Below are 16,814 nucleotides of genomic sequence, written 5' to 3'. Positions count from 1 at the left end.
CCGTGAGCCTGACACTGTGAGGGCAGTGCTGTTCAGGGCTGCAGCCTCCCGACCGCTCAACACCAGCACACAGGTTCTCAGACAGCGCCTGGGCACCAGCACGCCACACACCTGCCCAGTCCTAGGACGGGATGACAATAATTCAAACAAGATGAAAACTCATAAACACTCTCATTCGGGTATTAGATGTGGGCTTTTTTTTTTTTAAAGAAAGTTCAGGGCCGGCCCCGTGGCTTAGCGGTTAAGTGCGCGCGCTCTGATGCTGGCGGCCCGGGTTCGGATCCCGGGAGTGCCCCGAGGCACCACTTCTCCGTCCAACGCGAGGCCGAGTCCCACGTACAGCAACTAGAAGGATGTGAACCTATGACGTACAACTATCTACTGGGGCTTTGGGGGGAAAAACTGAATAAATAAAAAAAATCTTTAAAAAAAAAAAAAAAAAAAAAAAAAAGAAAGTTCATAAGCCTTAAAAAGCATTCTCTCCAGATTATAAAATGTTACGTAAAACTGTTTAATAGGAACCATCTTGGACAAGCAGAAATAGCTTTGATTTGGAGGATGATAGCAACATATAACTCGGAAGGACTCCACAGGGCAGTCAGACTGGAGAGTCTGTGCCTCTTCTAGAGACTCTGCATTAAAAAGACGACTGATAGGACATTATGCCCTCTTTCAAGGCTCATGCCACTTCTGAAAACTGTCAGCTTTCCAAACAGGCTATGAGATATTTTATTTACATTTAAAAATAGCTTTTCTTCTTCAGCGTAGTGGAAATGCCCAGAGACCAGTCACTGAAATCCCTCCCTAACACAGGTGCAAAACAGCTTTATTGATCTCTGGATTTGTCCAGTCATTCCGAATGTCATCCAGGTGGTTATCAAAATCCACGAGTGTTTCGTAGGACCGGCTATCCAGGAGCGACGCCGAGATCCTCTGGGCCTCAGGCCAGTCTTCACAGTAATCACTACAAGGTGAAGCAGGAGAAATCAACCTCTTAATGAAAACAGGTGGCTTTTCAACAGAAAACTAGCCACATGCAGGGTGGTATAAAGGAAGATAATAATGAACACCAGCAAATATGTACATTTTAAACACATAAAGATGGACATAAAGAATATAAAACATGGTTAAGAAATGAAAGAGACACCCTCCAAATGAAATTCTGAAAAAGCTGGAAGGAGATGACTGACTAACGCTTTCTGAGTGATTACAAATAAACCAAATCAGACACCTGGAACGAGGGTGTGGCTTAGGGAGAGGAGCCCTGGGGTGGGGTGGTAAGACCCTTGAATAAGTCAGGTTCTATCTACTGCTCGGAAGCCCTCCAGGCCCCAGTTCCCTAGGAGCCAAGGAACACGCATCATTTGTCTATGAGGTTTGTACTCACCTATGGAGAATATACTAACTTAGAAACATACAAGGTTGGGATCAGCTTTCCTGTGGGAGCTGGGTGACCATGAACAGCCCAACACACACTGCACACAGGTGATTTTGAGAACACTGTACTCACTGGTGTGGGTCCCTGCACCGCCACTTGTTTTCGTGGTGTTCGTACACGTGGATTGTAGGTACCACACAGTCCATCGTAAACTTAGTGTTGTCTACCTGTGCACAGGACAAAGGACACACTTGTGAACAGAGCTAACAAAAAGCCAACAGCCAGCATCTTTCTGGAAGTCCTGAGGTCCTGCCTTACGGTGTGCTGACACTGCAAATCTGACGCAGGACGCACCATGGGAGTGCAGCCTAAGGTAAACTGTGTGTTATGCAGGATAAATACTAAGTACTTCACTGTTTTCTCACAAAAGCAGAGCTTCCAAACATCACTTCTCCCCTCTCTCTTAGAATTCTGTCTAGATGATGTTAGCTGCCTTCTACGTGATCTTTCCTTCCTTCCTTTCCTACAAGCTGGGTGGGCTATTCTTATTCAATGGTCCTCACACTTGAGCGTCATCAGAATCACTGGGAAGCTTATTAAAACACAGACTGCTGGGCCCCGAGAATCTGCATTTCCAACAGGTTCCCAGGTGGTGCTGATGCTGCTGGCATGGGGATCCCACTTTGAGAGGTGCTGAACTTGAACAACTCCCCCTCTTGGAGAGCCGTGTGCTCTGTGCACACGTGGCTGCAGTGGCACGCACACCACAGCCTGCGACTCAGCAACTTTAAGTCTGTAGGCGGAAGAAGACCGCACGAAGCAGCCATGGTGAAGTGTCCGCAGAAAGGAAAACTGCTCATATGATACAGCTCCCTGTTAGCAAGAGAATGCTCCGCAGCCATCCTGTAAACAGAGAATGTGATAGGCAATCACGAGGACTTACCATGATGAGAGCAGTGTCGCTGAAGCCCTCGGCGATTCTGGAGGCCACCTTTTCTGCAACTTGGTTTGGACTGCAAAAGAAGAACCCGTGAGTTGGCCACGTTCTAGTTAATGCCATTCAACACCGTCTACCTAAGGCACGGTTCACAAACAATGATAAACAGCACAATAAACTGCGTGTTTGTTAGGCCTGTTTAAAGCGGCTCTTGGAGAGTGCCACCCCTGCTGCAATGATGTGCTGTAAGGGCAAAGAGGAGCACAGTGCAAAGCATGTCCTTGCTTTACTCCACCAGGAAGGCCTTGCGGAGGTGCTCTTGAGAAGGCACCTTCTAAATAGAAAGGCTCCCTGGAACCCAGTGGACAGCGCCACCCGCGGCATGTGGATGACCTGTGCTGCTGAGCGCTCCTGTGCACCCTTTGCCAAGCTCCAGGCTGGAAGCCTCCTGGACCTGCCTTCTCCATCTGCATGTCTGCAAAGTGACTTGGTCCACATCTTAGCTGCTGGCAATCAAGTCACTTGATTTTTCTATTTTTTTAATTCTTACATTTCCTAGCCATTCCAAATTTTCTCTGTGCTCGTTAGCCTTGAGTCGCTGGCTCTGGCCCTGCCCTCATCGCAACTTTGCGAATGACAACTTGCAACCTTAAGTCAATAAAGCGAGCTACAGGCTGGCTCCATATCATCCCTGCGCTACCCCTGCAGACAAAGCTATTTTTCTCTCCTGTCTCAGGAAGAGGCCTCCTCCCACCCACAGGCTCATCCACTCTGATCTCCTCTTCGGGGCCTTACTTATATTCTCTCTCCTCTCAATGGCCCCAGCTCTGCTGTCAAATCTGAGTAAGTCTTTTCCTTTTTAGGAAAAAAGAATTATTTAACTGGTTCCCTCTACCCACTGTCCAACTTCCCTCCTCCCTTTCAACCACACTTCTCAAACTTCTTTAATAAGCTGAGGATCTAGCCCCCCTTGCTCCATTTCCTCACCATAACTGAGCAAGCTGGCGTCTATCCCTTACCTCCGCAGTCAGCACCCTCGAAGCCTACCAACCCCTGCCACCCTTCTAAGGCCTCCCGGCCGGACCTGCCCGCCCAGGCAGGCTGGCCTACTTCTAGTCTCTCCAACGGAGGTTACCGTCCCACATTTCCTACTCACTCACCAGGTGCTGGAGATTCTTTCCTTGCCTTTGCCTCCATTCTTCCTGCCATCATTTTGCTCAGGCTATGGGTTTCTAAAATTGCTTCCTAACTGGTCTCAATTTCTATGCTCTTCTTATCTGATGTGTCCTGAAAACTCTCTTTAGACAGTCTTCCTAAAATGAAATTTCCATCATGTCCCCCTGCCGCTCATCACTGCTTGTAAGTTAAAAGTCCCGTCCTCAGCCCGGCAGACCCAGGCCTTTCTCTCTGTGGACTCTCGGGAGCAGTGCTTTACATGTCTTTAATTTCAGTAAACCTGTCCACATAGCGTCTCCCTCGCACACCCTTTGCTCCTCACTCACACTGTTTCTCGTTTGGAATGCCCTTCCACACCAATCTCTGCTCATTGATTCCTTTCCATCTGTAATGCCCAGAAAACGCCATCCTCTGGGAGGCCTAGCAAAACTGCCTCAGATGAGGTCCATTTGTCCCTTCTCTAAACTGAGCGTTTGTTTCTAAAATGCTTCAACACTTTTTTTTTGGTGAGGAAGTTCAGCCCTGTGCTAACATCTGCCAATCCTCCTCTTTTTGCTGAGGAAGACTGGCCCTGGGCTAACATCCATGCCCATCATCCTCCACTTTATATGGGACGCCGCCACAGCATGGCCTGACAAGTGGTGCGTCGGTGTCCGCCCAGGATCCAAACTGGCAAACTCTGGGCCGCCGCAGCGGAGTGTGCGCACTTAACTGCTTGTGCCACTGGGCCGGCCCCCAAAAATGCTTTAACACTTAATCCTTAGCACGCAGCTGTCTTTTTGTGCATCTTATTTTCCCTGCACAATTTGAGTCTCAGCTTTTAGAAGCAGGAACTGAGCCATATGTATTTTAATAGCCATAAAAATACGTTGATTATTGTGAGTTTATTTAAAGAAACACACTATACAATTATAATCCTTTTCTTGTGACTGAGCTGAAAAAAGCAGATTAATATTTTATGAAAATAAATTATTGTATCTGATTATTCTATTTCACCTTCAAAATTGAGAATTTATAGACGTGCTGATTTTAAGTCTGCACTTTTGTGTTAAGAAAAATGGAACAACAACAACAAAAACAGCCCAAAAGAGAAAGGGCCCCAGGGAGTCTTGTCCCTCAGGTCACACCACGGAGAGCTCTCCAAGTGAAGGCAGCACTGCACTGTGTTTACCAGGAGCTGGCAGGTGCAAAGTTCCCATGGCTCAGATGGCAAACCGTGAGGAGCAGGAATAGAGCCGCAGCGGAGACCTGCCTGTTCACCCCCAAATGTGGGCTAGACACGCCTGACTGCTCCTGCATCTCTGATGGTCTTCGCTCTCTCACACCTTAGGTGCAAAGGAAGAGAAGCTGCATGTGCTATGGACGGGATCTTCTAGGGACTCGTGAAGCATGTGCCATGGAGAAACCTGCAAAAGTACTATCCTAATATCTATGATTATCAAAGTAGCTGGTGACTTTTATTGGGAAGGGGGTCAAGTAACATTCATTAAAAACAAAAACTACCATTTCAGATGCCCAAGAACTCAAATTTGAAATTTATTCTTTTGAAGAAGTTAAAAAAAACTTGTAGTTAATGAATTGCCACAGTATTTGAAAGAACTGCTGATTTTGTTGACATTTTTTTGTATTATGCACTTAGTCTCAAATACTGACCTGCCCTATTCCTAATGCAAACCTTCCTCATGACACTCCTAGTGTGGGGCTGTCACATTGTGATATGAAAGCCAGGACTTTGTTTACTACTAGGCTGGATCACTCCCTGTTCCTGTGGAGAGTCAGCTGCCAAATGAAACTGTAGGCACCCTCGAGTGGGAGACCACTTTGCTAACCTTCCTTCCCAACCAGCACAAAGCCAGGCATTTACTTGTAACTGAACTCTTACATTTTGTACTGAAAAGCTTTTTACTGAGCATCTAACCTCAGGCCAGGGCGCTGTGCCTGGTACTGGAATCTACCCACAGGAGAAGCTAATTATGAAGCAAAACACCAGCAATTATGAAACTATGTAATAAAACTTGATGTAATAACCAGAAGTTTAGGAAATGAATAAAAGTTAATAAACACCTTACATTTCTTTTCATAACATTAAAACACTGATAAGTCAAACCATTATGCTGTACACCTTAAACTTATACAGTGATATATGTCAATTATATCTCAATAAAACTGAGAAAAAAAACCTAGATTGATCTTTTTTGAAAAAAGCAATCATAGGACTAGTAATAGTACCAGCCCCTACTTTGAACCAAGCACAAGGCTAAATGCACTGGGTGCTGCTTCACTGTCCTCACGGCCACTCTCTAAGGCAGGAGCTCTTAGCTCTACTTTACAGATGGGACCAGTGAGGCCCAAAGAGGTGAATCAGTTAAGTCACCTAGGATTTGAATCCAAGTACCCCTGGCTCCAAAGCTTATGCTGTGAGACACTGTTAATCAGCTGATACTTCTAAAAGAAGAGCAACCGTTAGCTAGGTCTGGCTGAAGAGAGAAGGGAAGGTTTTCTAGGTATAAGCAAATAGTTGAAGAAGGAAGTTAGCATGATCCCAGCTCCTGAGCTTCCAAGCTGTGTGACTGGAGTTTTTCCACCTGAGTATCCTTGTGAGGATCAGCTAGGACGATGCCAGTAAAGCCCTAGGCGGGGCACAGTGTTAGTGACGGGAGGTTTATTGCTAACACAGCACTGGCACACTGGAGGGGTGGCTTAAATCCTGAAGTACAGCAGAGACTCCCCAGAAGGGACTAAAGGGTTCCGGGGCACACTTCTCTCACCCCCCATCCCCCATAATATTTAATCCTTTCTATGGATCTGACAAATGGCTGGTTAATAGGTACTTAAACATCAACATCAATGGGGGAATGCAAACCCTCCTGAGCAGAGCGGGTGAAGGAACTGGGAAATTCTAGAAGCTATGCATAGCATGAAAATGGTGTCTGAGTAAGATAATTCTAGGCTGGGCTGGAATGAGGTCCAAAGAGAGACAGGAAGATGACGAGGCCATGAGCAAAATAAGGCATGCAGATGAGAGCCTGTGTAGGTACATTTGGGGCACCACGTGAGGCATGGATTTGGGGGTGGGGGGAATAAAGGAAAGGGAGGTGTCTACACTCACTGGACAAGCCGGTGCCACTACCTCTTGCTTAGTCTCCTCTCCTTTCTGCACGAGCAGATGTGGGAAAGTACCGCTCGGTTCAGGAAAACTCTCTTTCCAAGCACTCTCCCCACTGTTAACAAAATGAAGCTGGAAATGCCTAAGAGCCCTCGGTGTGCCTTGCTCTACCTCCAGCCTTGCTTCCTGGCATATCCCTCTGTGTGTGCTGCCCCATTTCTACCTGGTGTCTTCATCATGCTGTCCCCTTTCAGAAGGCTCTTCCTTCCCGATCTCCACATCTGCACTTGATAAGACCCTGCCCACTCTGAGTACCCAGTTCAAATGAAGCCCTCCCTGAGGGCTTCTCTGGTCATATCAACGGATGTAATTTCCCCTGCTCCTGCTGGTACAGCCCTCTGCACCATGTGTGGCCGTTGTGTCACACCACAGTCCCGTGGTGGCAGTATTTTTCATATTCAATCCAGCAACCTGAGGGCAAGGGCCAAGAGTCTTTAGCTTTGCTCAGCAAAGAGCCTGGCCTAGGGCAGGCATTCTGTGCCCAGTCTCTCTGATGTAATCAAGACCAAGACTGCCACAGGCCCCTTGAATAGGCTCTTGCTCTGAGATGGAAATGTAGACATTGAGTCATCAATACAGGGGAGGTGGATGGAATCAAGTGGAGAGGAGGTCCTACAAGGAGTGAGGTTAATAAGAGATGGACCCAAGGAGGAGAAACTGGTGGTGTTCCTAGACTCAGAGAAAGCACAGTCAGAGAGGCGGGGGGAGAAGCCAAAGACCAGGGTGCAGATAGCGCCTGTGTGTTGTTGTCCAGAGGCTTTAAAAGCAGTCGTTTTGAGCCCAGCATTTTGCTGGTTAGCCTGCCTCCCCCGGAGTCCTGACTGGACCCAGTCCTCCAAGGGTAAGAGGGTTTATGTCCCTGAAGTGCATTTGTGCCTGATCAGTGATAGCAATTCTTGGTCACCAGCTTATTGTGTTTTTTCCAAAAATGCTACTGAGTCCAACCTCTTGCCTATGTTGCGCAGTGGACATAACTCTAGGAGGGGTTTTCATCTGGGGTCCTTCACTGTACCCGCTACCTGCCTGGACACTGGAGTCAGTCGGCTCCACCTGACAAAGGAAAGTGTGCCTGGGCACCTTGGCGTGTCCTCCCATTAGATACTGTGCAGTAGACTTCCCATCTGCCCCTGACTTCTGGCTGGAGGAAATCACAGGGAAGTCAGGGGACTGACTCCTCTGGGGCTCTCCCGGTGAGGTCACATCAGGATGGCTGCTGGGTGTGTCCCACGATCAAAGATCACACCGCTCTTCCTGAGGTGGACTTCTTTACCCAACTCTTTCCTCCTCATAACTTCAGGCCCAGGGAAGTCACTGGCTTTTGGTTCCTGCACTCCCCTCTGGTGAGTTCTTTTACACACCACCCACACCATTGGAAACAACCTGCTTATTAAGCCCTCTTCAAATGATCCTAACTTCAGTGTGTCATCTGTTTTTCTGTTGGGACCTAGACTGATGCAGAAATAAGGCAAAGTTCTCAGCTTTGCTCATTAGTGAGAACTGCAGTGGGGGTTAATATCTGGATAAAAGGAATCAGGAGCCAATATGAAGGAAGCAGCAAACACATTTTCATGAGTATCAGACCCCAAGAGCACCAAACCTAAAAGTTGTTTTATTTACCCAAAGAGAGTGGTATTCTTTCCTAAGCTCTGCCCTACATCATTTCTAGTTTGGGAATGAGAAGCAAGGCAGAGCTGAGAAATCAGGGCCCCCTGACTGTTGCTTTTATTGTACGAATTCCCTTCAAGCAAAATAAAGAAGATACAAAACAGAATCTCAAAGTTAATATAAATGTTTAGAATTTCTGTTGTTTGGAATTGTCCACAGCACAGTTCCCCTTCAAGTACTATAAACAAGCACAGAGGGCGGGGGGGATTTTGTTCTCACAGACTCTGCATCTTGAGCCTACAGAAGGTCAAAAAGCACATCAGAGATCGTCTCTGTCTGTCATATGATCATTTTTCAGACCACAGAGGGTTTCTGCACAGACATACCTGGCATCCTTTACTCGTTCATTAGCTTGATAATAACCAGCAATCACATAGCTATTATCTTTGCACCATGAATCAATCTGAAAGAGGAACAAAAATTGGAAAGAAAAGATGAATGATTTTCCCTTAAACATCAAGTCTCAATAAACACAGGAGACTCCTCCCCCCTTAAATGCTGGGACAAGACACAATATAATCCCTAGATCCTTGTCCCCACAAGAAAGGCTACAAGAATGAAACGAGTGTTCACAGAAAAAAGGTCACCCCAGCCTGCTTTCCAGGATCCACATGAGGCCAGAGAAAGCACAGAAGAGCAGGGGCCCCTCACTCTCACTGAGGGGGCATTTTCCCACAGATGAGGACCCTGTAATGGCCAGGAGGTGTGGGGTTGGAGAGGAGGAATGACCTCCACCCCCAGTCCCAGCAGAAGGCCCCAGTGTCGACAAGTATTAAACAGGTGCAGAGCCATGGGGTGGTGGGGGAGGGGAGACCATCTTTACCCACCTTCTCTTACCATATAAAGAACTGAGGCATTCTGGGCCTTGAAAAATCCTTAAGACCATTTAAATCAATCCTTCACAGATAAGCAAACTAAAGCTCAGAAGTTCTAAGTTTGCACAGGCAGGTAGTAGAGCCAGAATGGGAATCTAAGTTTTTTTCAAAACCAAGTATTTTTATACTATATTTCAGTATTCCTAGCAACATACCATGAAAAACCCTTCATAATGGGACGCAGGGTAAACAGGCTCATACACACAAGCAGGCAGATAGACGCAGGCAGGGATGAGCATGCGTGTACACACAAACACACACACACACACACTCACTTAATCCCCTGTGGCATGCTTTTAAATGGGAGTGTGGTGGGAGACTTTGAGAGTTTTTTGTCTGTTTTATAATGCCACTCTTGTCTCATCAGATTTAGCTTCCTGAAGGTCTAATGCCATTATTAAAAACAACAAAAAGTCATCTTAACTGTTCTGTCATAATGGAATTTTAATAATACACTGCAATAAATTCTATTCTCAGTCTGCAGAAGAGGAAATAAAATTGATCCTCGCTTTTTTCACAGTGAATTAACTGGTTAAAAACGTTTTTCTTTTCTTTCTTTCTTTCTTTCTTTTTTTAAACATACCCCCATTGCTCTTTTCCTTGAATTTTGGTTTGGGCCTCCAACCGTCTCCTTTATCACCAAAAGCAGACATTACAAGATGGTTACAGTCCAAGGTTCCCTGGCTCACATGAGGATTAGAATAATAATTCCGGCCTCCTAAGAACTCACAAATTACCATACTGGGTCAAATTCAAGGTTCACTGAACCAATTAGATATTTTGGTAATCCACCCAAAAGATTAGGGCTATATTTCCAAAATATTTATAATGGCTCTTTCACTGTAACTTTGCTGAAAATTATTCCAAAATTACTTATATTTTGTTTCTATCACCTCTTAAAGGAATGGGTTCTAAAAACTTTCTATTGCTGCTTATAACAGCAATTTCTTTCATTTTTTTCTAAACGTATCTCCATGTAGCATCAAAGGGCACAGCCTAGCTTTGAAATTTGGCATTTGGCCCCATTCCCTGAACTCAGACCCACACGATTAGCTTCCCCTTTAGTGCAGCCTTCTCAGCCTTTGTTTCTAATCTAAGACCAGCCTCTTGAGCTGGTCCTCTCTCAAGGTGACTCTCATCTCTGCCCACTTCGGCATCCTCTCCCAGCCTTCTCGCGTGGGTTGTCCTTACATCCAGAGTCAGAACTAGAGATGGTATCCCAAGTTTGGCTACTGTCTTAGTTTCCTATTGCCCTTGTAACAAATTACACAAACTTAGTGGCTTAACACAACACAAATTTATTATCTTACAGGTTAGAAGTCTAAAATGGGTCAGCAGGGCTGATTCCTTCTCAAGGCTCTAGGGGAGAATCCATTCCTTGCCGTTCCCAGCATCTAGAGGTTACCCACATTCCTTGGCTGGTGGCTCCATGACTCTGACCTCTGCTTCTCTCATCACTTTTCCTTCTCTGACTCTGACCCTTCTGCCTCCCTAAGGACCCTTGTGATTACACTGGGTCCATCAGATAACCCAGGGTAATTCCCCCATCTCAAGAGACTTAACTTAATGTCATCTGTAAAGTCCCTTCTACCATGTAAGGTAACATATTCATGGGTTCTGAGGATCAGGATGTGGACACCTTGGGGACTATTCCTCAGCTGACCACAGCTACATTTAATACAAGGATAAGATAATTATTTGCTACCGACAATGTCCCGACCTTCCTCAGCAGCAGTCTGTAGTGAGCAGTCTAAGCTGCTCCCAGATCCCTTTCCTGGGCTGAAAGCAAGGGTGCAGGACTCATCCCCCAGCAAACATACATGTTGTCACCTTGTGCCTGCCCTCAGGGAGTACAGAAAGTACCTGCCGTGAAAGATGATTCTTGTGACACACACAATGCATACTTTGTGCATTTACCTTTACCTGAGGAGGGGCAGATTCCTGTATTAAAAACTCCAAGGGTCTAATGAAATTCCAGCAGAAAAATAATGTCATGACTTTGAACTTCTGGTAAAACCCTCTGAAAAGGCTGCCCTAAAAGTGAACCAGGTCTCAAAAGCTCTTGTTTGGTTTTAGAAACTTCTGAATGATTCAAACAAGGACCACAAGTTAACTGTATGGATGCCTATGATGGGCATGCACAGCCTGCCCACAGCTGTCCAGATATATGCCTAACTGGCCACCAACTGAGGAATGGAGAACATGAGGGGAGGAATGGAGAACCAACCAAGGGCTCCCCACCAGGCATCAGAGTCCACAGAGGTACAGTGAACAAGTTTTAATAAGAGGGGAAGAGTTTTCTTTGATAGTCTTGAAAACGGTACCAGACATCACCAGGTGAGAGTGAGCTGGAGTGGAGTAAGAGTCGGTGTGTGGAAGGAGATGAGCAATGCATACGGGGTGGGGTGGGGATGGGGTAGGCAGGTCTTAAGGGGCTTCCGAATCCTGCAGTAAGCCCAAATGGCACCTTTGTGAGAAGCTCTAGTGGATTTAAGTGGTAGCTTGCACAGTAAAAGCAAATAGCTGCCTCCCAAGTGGGGTGGGGCAAGGTAAAAGACCCGAGAAGCTGTTTGACCTCTGTTCTCAGTGACTCCATCTCCATTTTCTTTGCCTTGCTGCTATGCCACCCTATTCCTGTCATGCATCTTGTGAACAATCAAAATGAAAATCAAAGTTCAGGACAACACCGAAACTAGATGTCAACTTAGTAAAACCGACTCTGAATACAGGGTCCAAATTCTGCATTCACTCATGCAGTTTCTTTCACTTTTCAGAGGGAAGGAAGGATACTTTGACATTGGCATAAGCCTGCCACCCTCTGTTCAATGGGATTTTGGCTCATTCCATTCCAGACACGTAGAACTTACTAAAGGCGCTGGTTCAAACCCTTCACAGTAGACTCTGCACCCGGAGAGTAGTTTCTCTCAGCAAACTTGCTAACGTTTGCATGTGTGAGGTACTTTACAGTTTTCAAGGCACTATCATGTACCTCCCGTAACTATACACTAACCATGAAGAAGACAAGGCAGGGAAGTGACAAGAGAGCCACTCTGTGGAGGGCATCAGTCCCACGCTTGCCACTTACACGTTGGGGGTGTCTGTGAGCCTCCCCGTTTGCAGCAGCAAGCAGGCCTTGCAGTCAAAGGAAAGGGACTGCTAGCTTCACGGAGAAGCAAAGCTTTTCAAGTGGGCTGCTGACTTTCCTACGGAACAGAAAGCAGCTGATGAAAGAAGAGCTTTGGAGGCAAATGGGATGGGGACAGAGGGCGAAGTTCAGGGGGAAGAACTGGAAAGAGGGCCCAGAGCAGCCATATCCCTCTCCCAGGCAAGCACGTGAATGTTCTGGAGATAAACAAGGGGCAGAGGGGATTGGGGGCTTAGGAGGGCCAGAGAACAGCAGCCCTCTGTGCAAATGAACACAGAGAAGGCACTCAAGGAGGCAGGAGAAAGAATTCTGGACAGAAATTGGGGTGATTAGGCCAACTGGCAAATAAAAAAGTCATCTGAGCAGAATGTAATCAAAGGCTGCTCCACAGAACTAGGAAATCAATGAAAGGGGAAAAGGACAAAAAAGGCTTAGAGAAACAGCAGGTTCAAGCTAATTTCCCTACCAACATGTTATGGGTTTTTGCTATTAGAAATAAATACGTCACTACCTACGTCAAAGGGTGTAAGGATAACTAAAATAATAGGCATAAGCACTTAAAAGAAATAAAAAGCGCCCAAAAACACAAGGATTTTAAAATGGAAAATTATAATGAAAAGCCTTTCAAAGGAGTCTCATGTTGCTCTTTGATGGCCTGCGTATCAAGTCAGTCTTTCCCACTTATCAAAAATAATTACAATATGAAACTCCCTGAATAGAAAAAAGACCTGAGAATAAAGCCTCATTTATACAGTTCATGGATTTAGATGCTTTATTAAAATTAATCTTTCCAGTCTGATATACTGGTCAACTATGGCTCCATACGCTGAGATTTTTCACTGCCTTCAGGTTTTTATAACTAAGTTGCTAAGTCAAAACCTGAATGATATAAACTTAAATACCTTAATTATAATACAAAATCTCTGGATAGATTCAAATTGCAAATTTTCCTTTATAAATTTACTCTGAAAGTTATTTAATTTGTACTCAATTGGCATCTTTTTCATATTTGTCAAATGCTGAGGCTATGATTCAGTTCTGATCAACATAAGAAAAGCCAGCATAAACAACCCCTGCTTGGCAAGGACAGAACTTCAGCACTTTGTTCTCACTGCTGAAAAGAAGTTATGGCAGAGAACCTAGTTTCCTTGGGAGACTCACTGAACACTGAGGGGCATGTCTGGGGGAAGTGCTGGAGGTTGAGTCTGGAGTGCAGAGTGTAATGACTCACGGGGAGCATGAGAACGGGGCCTCGTGCAGTGCCCCTTTCCCTCTTAAGCCAGTGGCAGTGAGCCTATCTTAAGGGTCAAGGTCCCCTCTGGGCACCTTCCCTCCCCAGGTAAGTGGTTAGGGAGGCAGCCCTGCTCCTTGGGGAAAATTCATGTAAAGGTGACTCTAATGTAGTTGTTTCTAGTTAGTCTATTTAATTCTCTCCAGTACTGCATTCACACCTCATAATAGCAGCATAACCCTTTAACTCTGTAAAGGTTACTTAAGAATGAGAAGAATTAGTAAGATTTGACAATTCCAAGTAGGTTCAAGTTTGTCTTTAAGATGCTCTTAGATATTTCTGATAGGATTTTATATGGATTTAAAGCAACACACCTTTTCCTCCTACCCCTCTGGCTACTCCTCAGTTAGCCTGCCGATGACTCTTCTTCCATTCACCCCGTAAAAGCTCGAGTTCCTCAAGCTCGTGTCCACAGCACTCTCCTCATTCCACACACTGTCTCGGCTGATATGACCTGCTCTCATGGCTTCAAAAGTCATGCAGACCAATGGGTTCCCAATCTACGTCTCCAGCTCATTGGTCTTCTGAGCTCCAGACCCATTTTTCAACTTTCAACATTCAATCAATGGCACCCCTGTCCTCCCAATGAGTCAGAAACCAAGGTGCCACCCTTGCTTCCTTTTCCCTATACACACATACAATTAGTCACTGAGCCCTGTGGATTCTCGCTCCTGGCTCTCTCTCTGATCTGTCTCCCTCTTTGTATCCACACTGCATTCAGTTTAGGCCACCTCTCTGCCTCCAGCCTTGTATGCAGTCCTGTGTCCAACATCCTCTTTGCTGCAGGCTGGAACGATCACACTAAGACACAAATCTGGCCGTGCAACTCTCCTCTAGGGGCTTCCCTGTCCTCACGCTGGTGCCCAAACTCCTTTCTACAATGAAATCTGTTCACTGCTCACCTCTCTCTACCCCCAGTCCCTTTACACTCTATACTCGAGCTCTTCCTCCAACACTCCCCCTTTTCTCCTGGCCATCGCACCTGCTGATCTTGAACGCTCTTCCTCCACCTCCTACCCCCTCAGGTACTAGAGCTGGCCCACTGGGCCACTACTGGAATGTCCCTTTCTCTGGGCAGCCTGTCTTTCTTCACTCTGCAAGCCTGGGTTAGCTGACTTTTCTCTCAGACCCCTCACTGCTTTCTGCTCAACCCCACAAATGGCACTTATTCTTAGGTATTGTACTTGTCTGCGCAGCACAAGTTCAACTGCTGTTTTGATTGTGTTTGATCCACAGCCATATCCCTCCCTCAGCACAGGCCTGGGAAGACTGGAAAACTGAATAATCTTGCACTAACGCTACTGGTAAATCTAGGTCCCTGCAAGTGAACGCACATCATATCCAATCACCCTGCAACTCCCTTGGTAACAAAATAATTAAGACAGTTGGTTGAAAAGACCTGCAATAAGACATACGCATGCAGACTCCAGTGATGTTTTGGTACTGACCGCACGTTCTTCAGGAGCTAAAACGGTTGATTTTATAAATATTATCTACTTCTTACCTCTCTCCTGCCCAGAGATGATATGAAGAAATTCACACAATGACTCAGTTTAACAGGCACTCAAACGTGTGCCCCGTAACCTTAGGCCAGGGCCGTTTGTCCAAAGGTACTTCCTGCTTACCAAGAATTTACATAGATGTCATAACTAGCTAAGTTACGAAACGGATTCATTTTACTTGGTGGGAGGCATTGAGAAAAGATTTCTACCTACATCTTCCCACACTTAGCTACTTTGTGCATGAATTAACTAATAATTTTTTAGTATCATAGTTTATACTTAAGTGAAAAACAGTACCTGAGCTCAGGTACTGAGGCAGGTTTGAGGTCAGTTTATTTCTCCCTAAGGTTGTGACAACTCCTTGGAATTTACAGGTGGTCTTTTTCCCTTCATTGATCACCAAACCTCACATACTGCTGCCTAGATTTCCATTCCCAGCCAGTTCATCTGCTTCCTAAGCCGTTTCCCCGCTGTACTTCAGTAAAGCAGTCACTGCAAGCAGACGCATAAGAGTGTGGTGGATAGACGGCACGTCTGCTTCCGCTTTTTAATGTCACAGCGAGTCCTCAGCTTTTAAAACCACAGGAGCATTCTTATAAGTCACTAACCACCACCAGCAACATACAAATCTCCTACACAGTCCTCGTGCACATTCAAGAGGGGAGCGCCCATGCTGTCAACGCTACTCTCTAACCGGGCCTCCTCTCCGGAGTCCCGACACCAAAGAGCCGCAGCGTTAGACCCCCGGCGGATAAGGAACCTGCGCACGAACCAAACTCCGGCGTTCAGCTCCCGGCACATCAACACTTCTCGCGGCTCAACAGCCCAGATACAAACGCTGTTGAATCATCACCCAGTTACGATAACGGCTTCAGGTTTGTTTCTATAAAGGTTACCGGTTTGAGAAAATTAACGCTTTATTCGTTGCCTAAAGCGCTTCTAAAAACATCCACGACGGTTCGGGTCGCTCGGCTGGCCGCTAGGACTAGAGCCGCCGTCCGCGAAGGCTCACTGGGGGCCAGGCGCGGATCTGCGCGCCCGGGGGTCCCCCCATCCGCCGTGAGTCACGGCGACCTCGGGGGTGGGCTCTAGACTCCTGCCGGACACCTGTGTGCTTCCCGCTGGGACTGCGTGGAAGCCACTGTCCTCTCCCGCGCTTACCAGGGTGAGGGCCACCTCCAGCATGGGGGCGAGGGCCAGGGTGCCGTGGAAGAGGGGGATACAGTCCACGAAGAGGGTGTGGTGGGCCCCCGGGCCGCCCGGGGGGACGTGCTCCTTGCGCGGCTTCTGCTTCTCGGCCACCAGCAGTCCGTTGACGGCGCAGTGCGGGTACTTGGCGCCGTGCAGCACCATCTTGCAGTAGGCCTGGGTGGTCAGCTTCACCCCGGGCATGCTGAGCCCGGGAGGGCCCCGGAGGCCCCGGGCGCCGGCGGAGGCCCGGATGCGCTGCCCGGCCGCGCGGAGCCTCAGCGGAGAAGCGGGACGAAGCGGCGGCAGTTTGGCGCGGCCCCGCGGCTGGCGGAGGCCCCCACAGGCCGGGCCCCGCTCCGGGCTCGGCCCCTCGAACGTAGGCTCCGGACCGACGTGCCCGCCTCAGACTCCACTCGCGCTCCTCGCCGGGCGCCGCCGGAAAGCGGTCCCTCAGCGCCCGCCGGAAAGCAGCCCGGCCCGGCGTTTTA

At 47.2% G+C, this 16,814-nt stretch overlaps 1 protein-coding gene across 1 annotated transcript; it reads right to left on the bottom strand.

Annotated features, from left to right (window-relative positions):
* Window positions 1-497: 497 nt before the first annotated feature.
* Window positions 498-16,773, bottom strand: EMC8 (ER membrane protein complex subunit 8). The gene is made up of 5 exons (XM_004437047.3): window positions 16,297-16,773; window positions 8,649-8,725; window positions 2,322-2,391; window positions 1,511-1,605; window positions 498-964 (listed from the first exon to the last, which is right to left on the bottom strand). The coding sequence occupies exons 1-5, from the start codon at window positions 16,525-16,527 to the stop codon at window positions 805-807; spliced, it is 633 nt and encodes a 210-aa protein (XP_004437104.1). The 5' UTR covers window positions 16,528-16,773; the 3' UTR covers window positions 498-804.
* Window positions 16,774-16,814: the final 41 nt, after the last annotated feature.

The sequence above is a fragment of the Ceratotherium simum genome, chromosome 30 (genome assembly GCF_057802395.1).
Source record: "Ceratotherium simum simum isolate JZ-2026a chromosome 30, ASM5780239v1, whole genome shotgun sequence".
Lineage (NCBI taxonomy): Eukaryota > Metazoa > Chordata > Mammalia > Perissodactyla > Rhinocerotidae > Ceratotherium > Ceratotherium simum.
The sequence above is the reverse complement of the archived record's forward strand: the minus strand, read 5'-3'. Positions and strand labels throughout refer to the sequence as shown.

Bases quoted from the DNA above. Each gene is read 5' to 3' on its own strand.
- EMC8 (XM_004437047.3), bottom strand. From the start codon at position 16,527: ATGCCCGGGGTGAAGCTGACCACCCAGGCCTACTGCAAGATGGTGCTG. The intron at 8,726-16,296 runs GTAAGCGCGGGA...TTCCTCTTTCAG, and splicing joins TGGAGGTGGCCCTCACCCTG to ATTGATTCATGGTGCAAAGA. The intron at 1,606-2,321 runs GTAAGTCCTCGT...TCCTGTGCACAG, and splicing joins GCGACACTGCTCTCATCATG to GTAGACAACACTAAGTTTAC.